General features: G+C 37.1%; 1 protein-coding gene across 1 annotated transcript in view; it reads left to right on the forward strand.

Annotated features, from left to right (window-relative positions):
* The window catches only part of LEPROTL1 (leptin receptor overlapping transcript like 1), an 11,889-nt gene extending 6,200 nt beyond the window's left edge, over nt 1–5,689 (forward strand). Inside the window, exons 3-4 of the mRNA XM_008056813.1 lie at nt 2,381–2,567; nt 3,393–5,689. Of these exons, the coding sequence (XP_008055004.1) occupies nt 2,381–2,567; nt 3,393–3,509 (304 nt within the window). The 3' untranslated portion in view covers nt 3,510–5,689. The remainder of the gene's footprint in view (nt 1–2,380; nt 2,568–3,392) is intronic.
* The last annotated feature ends 2,046 nt before the right edge of the window (nt 5,690–7,735 follow it).

The raw sequence follows: 7,735 nt of genomic DNA on the forward strand, positions 1-7,735 counted from the left end.
TTTGATTTATTGTAGAGATGAGGTCTCGCCAAGTCGCCCAGGTGGGTCTCGAACCCGCGGCCTCAGGCAATCCACTCACCTCAGCCTCCCAAACCGCGGGATTACAGGCTGAGCCACCGAGCCTGGCTATAGGGATATTTCAAATATCTTTTTGCAATAAATACCACAAGCAGAGTCAAAACACAGTTGACTAAAAAAAAAAAAAAAAGTTATGTCAACAATTACTTCCTTAGGATAGAAAGAACTTTTTTAAAGTAATATTTAGATAGATTGGTAAGAAAAAGCTGGACAACTTAATAGAAAATGAACAGCAAATACGAAAAGAGACCTAACTACAACTTGCTAATAATAAGCACATGAAAATATACTCAACCTCACTCAAAACTAAGCAAAATCCATTGGTGAAAGATGTAAGATATGAGTAAGCAGGTATGTTATATACTCTGAGGAAAATATAAATAGGTGCTGTTTTCTTAGAGACCAGTTTGCTTGTAGATGGTCTAAGAAAATGTATGTATTCTTTGAACTAACTCTTCACTTCTTAGAGTTTCTAATACAAATACACTTGCTGCAAAGTAGAGTATAGCTGTCCCAGGCAGCCTTGTTTATAACAACAAAAAAGCCCTGGAAACATCCTAAACGTTCATCAAAAGAAAAATGGTTATATTACGGTACATCCATCAATGGAAATACTAGGGAGTCTTAAGAAGAATGAGATAGAGCTGTAAGTGCTGATATGTAAATACGTTCAAGATATATTGTTACATTTCTTAAATGGAGTAACCCATTCATATTTTTTAAGTTTATCTAGATGAACTAAGAAATAAGTAAGGTCCACAAGAAGCTCAGTTGGAGAGTGGGTAGAGAAGGCAGGGGAGATTCGGGGAATTTTTCTCTTTTTTTTTGGTTAGGGTTAATGGTATACTCCCGACTCATCATAGCCTCAACCTCCTGGGCTCAGATGATCCTTCTCCTTCAGCCTCCCCAGTAGCCGGGACTACAGGTGTGCACCATCATGCCCAGTTAATTTTTTTATTTTCTATAGAGACGAGGTCTTGCTGTGTTACCTAGCCTAGTCTTAAACTCCTGGCCTCAAGCAATCCTTCTGCCTCGGCCTCCCAAAGTGCTGGAATTACTCAAAGGCTTGAGTCACTGCACCTGTTAGAAATTTTTAGTTTTCATTTTTTATGCTTCTGTACTGTTTAAAGTTTTTTTTTTCTTAAGCATATATTCTGTTAAACTTTTTTCTCTTAAAATATTTAGGAGATTTTTTAAGAAAAACATATAAGTAGCTGTTTTCTTATCACAAGCCTCTAAGTGCAAGCAGATCTCTACAATGATATGTATTTTATTCTATGGTAGTTTTAAAGGTCATGTATTATCTCTTCAACTTTTTATTTTGCAATAATTTTAGACTTACAAGAAGTTGTGCCAGGCACAGTGGCTCACACCTGTAATCCTAGCACTCTGGGAAGCAGAGGCAATGGGATTGCCTGAGTCCAGGGTTTTGAGATCAGCCTGGGCAACATGGCAAGACCTTGTCTCTATGATAAATCAAAAAATTAGTCAGGCGTGGTGGTGCTTGCCTATAGTTCCAGCTACTTGGAAGGCTGAGGTGGAAGGATCACCTGGGCTCAGCAGTTCGAGGCTGTGGTGGCTATGAGCATACCACTGCACTCCAGCCTGGGTGACAGAAGGAGACTCTAACTCAAAAAAAAAAAAAAGAAGGAGAAGACATTTTAAAAATAGTGCATAGAGGTTCCTGTATCCTCCACACAGTTTCCCCGAGTCATAACATCTTACATAACTATAGTGTTATCAAAACCAAGAGATGACGTTGGCACAATACAGTTAACTAGACAGATTAAAGCTTTCTATGTTTATTGTGATAAATTTTATATTGTGACTGAAAGTCTTCAATATTACTTTCAGTTTGTTTTCTAAATTTTGGTTTCGGTATTTTGGGAGTTCCTAGTGATGTAAGGACAATTCGGGGTTGTTTCAGCTTTAAGCTAAGATAGGATGTCATCCATTAGAAGTCAATGGCATGGATTTTGAATTTTAACAAGTATTGAGTTAATAGTCTCATTTTCCATATGCCTCTTATTTATAATATAAATGAAAAATATTTTGAATTTTGGGCCTTGATTTCAACTTTTGGAATTTATAAATTATTTTAATAGAAGAAAAAATTAATCATTGTGTCATAATTGATTTTAGAAATACTGTGACTCAGGATATTTCTCTTTTCATTGTGCAGATTTTAGCTACCGTAATATTTTTGTATCTTTAAATATTCTCTTGGTCCTTAAAAAGAAATTGTGTGTAGGAAAATGATATAGATAGCAAAGGTTACATTAACTTATTTTTCTTTTTCTAGCCAATACTGGCCCCTCTTTGTTCTGTTTTTTTACATCCTTTCACCTATTCCATACTGCATAGCAAGAAGATTAGTGGATGACACAGATGCTATGAGTAATGCTTGTAAGGAACTTGCCATATTTCTTACAACAGGCATCGTTGTCTCAGCTTTTGGACTCCCTATTGTCTTTGCCAGAGCACATCTGGTAAGTAAATAAATTCTATCGATGATTTTATATTGTACTGTATTAAATTTTTCTTGAGGAACGTTGAAAAAGAGATGAGATGTAGGAGCTTAGAAGACAGAGGTTGAAATCTTACTTTATTGTGTTCTCAACTAATAAAAATGATATTAGTTGGGTTGGTCTCAGTAGTAGTTGACTTTGGGCATGTCAGCTCCTCCATGCTGAACAACCATAGGCCTGCCCTGTAAAACTTAAAACATGGAAGACCTGGGAAAATTGTGTGTGCTCTGCAGGTGGTAAAGTACAAAAGCAAAGGGGCTAACTACATATCTTAGTTCTTTCTCCCAAACTCACCCATTGAGATTCATGCCTAAATCTCTGGGGAGGTAGAGAAGGCAGAGAAGCCAGCCATATGGAGAAGGTGATCACTCCCCCACCCCTTAAGAGAACATACACCAGTGTGTTGTTATCTCTGATCCTTTAAAAAAAATTTAATCTGCTTGCTAACTAGATTTTTACATTTGCTATGGAAGAGTAAGCAAATTTCTTTATAAACAGAAACTGTAGAATTCCATGCTGTTTTGTCATAGTCCAGAAGTCAAGCTTGTTTTTGAATAATTATCATCTCCCATGACCTTCTTTTTAAAGGAACCAAAGGTAAATAAAACAGCGGTATAAAAGTATCGTTAAGTGTTCAGCACTGTGCAAGCTATATACATATATACATTACAAACCAGATTTGTTTTAGATCGTGATTGGCATGCAACTAAAGCCTTGATTTGCTTTTTATTTTTATTTTGTTTTTCATATGCCTGTTAACTGAGTATTTGTATTTTATTTCCATAGATTGAGTGGGGAGCTTGTGCACTTGTTCTCACAGGAAACACAGTCATCTTTGCAACTATACTAGGCTTTTTCTTGGTCTTTGGAAGCAATGACGACTTCAGCTGGCAGCAGTGGTGAAAAGGAATTACTGAACTGTTGTTAAATGAACTTCCTGTCATTTGTTGGCCATTCACGCACACAGGAGTTGGGGCAGTAATGGCGAATGGTATAGCAGCCTCTTGGGGGTATTCTAGGTGCTCCCTTCTCACTTTTATTGTAAGCATACTATTTTCATAGAGACTTGCTGAGGGATTAAAAGGATTTTCTCTTTTGGAAAAGCTTGACTAATTTCACACTTACCTATAGTATGCTTTTTGTGGTGTCCTGCTGAAGTTGAATATTTATGTGTTTTTCCTGTTCCATCTTTTTTTTCTTGGAGTTGACAAGCAATGTTAAACATGTTTTAAATGTAATAACCATTTGCATTGGTTAGGCATTCAGAATCCTGCTGGCTGTATTACTGGGCTAATCTCTTTAATTATTTAGCCTCCATTATTACAAAAAGTTATAAAAATAAGTTTTCAATCAGTCAGGATGACATCACTCCCAATGTTATGCAAATATGCAGACCATTGGCATACCTTATAGACTATATACTCAGTGCAAATAAAGCTGCATCTATACCTCAGAGGGGCCAAGGATTAATGCCCGTACCCTCCATAAGGGTCGCAGGTTTTACTAGTAAACAGGTATTTTGTGAATTGAAAATTATTTTATGAGATTGCTTCAAAGGAGTGCTTTTTTCCTCAACTGTTAGAAGAATTTATGTTAAACTTTAAGGTAAGGGTGTAAAAAAATTTTTTGAGATAGGGTTTTTATTTATGTTCATTATAGCTAAAGTAGAGTAAGTTGCAATGTGGGAAGAACCAACGTTGAAATTCCAGTTTTTGAATCCTGTTTCTATTTATAAATGAAACTTTTGATCTTCTGTTCGCCTCTCATGTTTATCCTGAGTAAAATGGACATACATGAAATTCCTGCTGATGAGGGACAGTTGTATGTTTGCATCATAGATACCAGGAAACCTTCCTCTGCTTCTTCCTTTTAACTTATTTTGTATGTTGTATATATTACATAAAATAACTTTTCAAACATAGTTTAATAACACTTAGAACTCTTCACTCACCTGGAAAATAATTGCTATGCCATACATTGACTGCCCCCTCCCACAAGGTCTTGTCGCGATTAACAGGAGACTTAGTCCTGCAAATATTTCATGCATTAACAGTTTGAGGTCTAGACCATAATAATGGTAGTTCTTATTCTCTGAGGTTATATCATATGTAATTTTAAAATACTTAAGACATATTTCCTGTATACCTCTCAACTGTTTTGATTTGATTGATCTGCTTTAGCCTTATAAAAGGCATTGTATGAATTAATGCAAAGTAGCCAAATCCAGCTGTATAGCAGCTTCAGACACCTACCTGACCAAAAAATTCCCAGTAACTAGGCATAATCAAATTGTAGTGGCCATTTACATCTAACAGTTATCGGGACTTTTTTCAGAAGCTGGTTATGAAAATGTTCAAGTTGGTCTGACAGTATTTTGTTAAGGATATTTGTTTGTCTGTTTATTCAGTATACTGACATAAAAATTGTTTTGCCTTCAGCCAAAGCTGAGTAATCATGACAGCTATCTTTTGTTGTTTTATAAAGTTTATTTCTCAAGAAAATGGGAACACATTTTGGGTTTGTTCAGCGTTTTACTGAAGATGCCTAAAGCCACAGGTTTTATTGCCTCCCCCAAGCTGTTACTTTGAACTTCGAGATGATGGGATGCAGGAAGCAGTATCATCATGGGGCTGTACCCTTTACACATGAGGCTGAAAATGGCTTGCAGCAATATAATGTTCCAGACTTAAAGAGGAAGGTACAGGTATACATGAATTGGAAGCTGGTGATAACATTTGGGAACTCTGTGCCTGTGATCTACTGGATTTTTTTTGCAGGAAGTGCATTCTCTGGTCCTTCCCCATTTTCTGTTCTTCTAGATGTCAGTGCAGTGCACTGCTACTGTTTTATCCACTTGGCCATAGACTCTTTTTCTAACAGCTACATATTCTTTCTGTATACTAATTGCATTGGCAGCATTGTGTCTTTGACTTGTACACTAGCTTGATATAGTGCTGTCTCTAATTTCTAGGCTAGTTACTTGAGGTATGAGTTTTCCATAGAATATGCTCTCATATAGCATTGCCATTCTTCTATGGAAAGAAAACTTTTGATGATGAAACAATAAAGATTTTAAATATCTATTTTAGCTTGTGGGTGTTTTTGAAATGAAAATATACTGCACACTTCAGTTTCTGAAGTGCATTAACCATTTTAATAATGTGATGTAAAGCAAGTATGACATTCATGTTAGATTTGCAGAAATTTCACTTCAAAATAAAATTGAAACCATGGTAACACATATTACAATGAAGCCCTGTAATTTTGAACTATAGTAAAAAGATTATAATCTGGGGAAGTAGAATTTCTACCTAATCTTTTATAAAAACAATCATAGAATGGTTTGTTGACATTTTTTAAAAACTGCTACTGATATAAAGGCAAAGTCCTATTCTTAAAGTTTCAGAACTTTTTTTATGACTGCATATTTTATTATGGTTTGGGGGGGTTGTTGTGTGTTTTTTTGAGTAGGAATCTCATTCTGTTGCCCAGGCTGGAGTGCAGTGGCACACTCACAGCCACCATAGCCTCGACCTGGGCTCAGGTGATCCTTATGCCTCAGCCTTCCAAGTAGCTGGAACCACAGGCACATGCCCCGACGCCCGGCTAATTTTTTGGTTTATTGTAGAGATGGGGGTCTCACCAAGTTGCCCAGGCGGGACTTGAACTGGTGGACTCAGGCAATTTTCTCACCTCTGCCTCCGAAAGTGTTGGGATTACAGGCGTGAGCCACCACATCCGGCCTATTATGTATTTATTACCATTCATTAGTAGAGCATTTTGCTTTTTGCAAGCTTCTTTTTTTTTTGAGTTGGAGTCTCACTGTCGCCCAGACGGGAGTGCAGTGGCCGCTCCCAGCCACCACAGCCTCAACCTGCTGGGCTCCAGCAATCCTTCCTCCTCAGCCTTCCGAGTAGCCGGAATTACAGGCATGCGCTACCACGCCTGGCTGATTTTTTGTAGAGATGAGGTCTTGCTGCCCAGGCGGGTCTCGAACCTGTGGGCTCAGCCAATCCACTCACCTCAGCCTCCCAAAGGCACGGGATTACAGGCTGAGCCACTGAGCCCGGCTTGCAAGCATTTTAAACACTTAAAAAATGTTTCTGTGTAGTACAACGTGAATAGAGAAAAAGACTGTTGTCTTTTTTTCAAACATGAGTCTTGTTGCAAATTGTCCTAATTGTAATCTCATTATATACTTTAAAAAGTTTAGGTCATAGGTTCTTAGTGTCTGCCCTAATATGATTTGGGGGGCATTGTCAGAATAATCCAGATTTCTAAAGTAAATGCTAGAATACTTATATGGAATGTGAGTACATTCGTAAGTCTCTGATAACTTTAAATCAGTACATCACACTTAACAAGCAGCCGTACAGTATTACTGTTAAGTGGTGTGTATGTTTTGGTCTTGGGAGCTTTATGATGCATACAGTTAGTGGGAAATGCAAATTCATATTTCATCCACATCAGCCTGTATTTTCCTTTGTCTCATTGAAGATTAAGACTTCTTATTATATTACAGGTCTCTTGATTTTGAGGCATTGCCAGGGAAGGAAACATAGCCCATGGGTAAATATTCAAGATAACTGAAGCTTAACTCATTAAGAACTAACATTTGTTTTATTTTAATCATTTGATGAAAATATTAAATGGATCATAGACTATAGTAGACTATATTAAAACACTTTAATTTTTCCTTGGACTATTATCATAAATTATCTTTTTCCTATTCTGAATGGCCGCAGACTTGTACTTTTCTGTAATTTTTTTTGCTGGTTTTTCTTATAACTGAGTATTTGTTCCTAGCACCCTTAATTTCTTTTGTTTCTAATTTGCTAATTTATAGTATATTAGGAAGAGTGGAAAGTTGTCAGGGGAAAAAAATGAGGCAACCGAAAATGAGGCTCACTGAATCAATTATGTGACATTTCAGTACACAGTACACTGTCTGTGGACTTAATTGGGGTGTCTCTCACCTCTTATGCAAAGAATACCTTTGTGCCAGGTATTCTTCCTTATGAAAAGCCTTTTTAAAAAGAAAACAATCTAGTTCTTGGCCGGGTGCAGTAGTTTATGCCTGTAATTCCAACACTTTGGGAGACTGAGGCTGGAGGATCCCTTGAGCCCAG

This window comes from Carlito syrichta, unplaced genomic scaffold, assembly GCF_000164805.1.
Source record: "Carlito syrichta isolate Samal-C Ts95f unplaced genomic scaffold, Tarsius_syrichta-2.0.1 Scaffold302537, whole genome shotgun sequence".
Taxonomy (NCBI): Eukaryota; Metazoa; Chordata; class Mammalia; order Primates; family Tarsiidae; genus Carlito; species Carlito syrichta.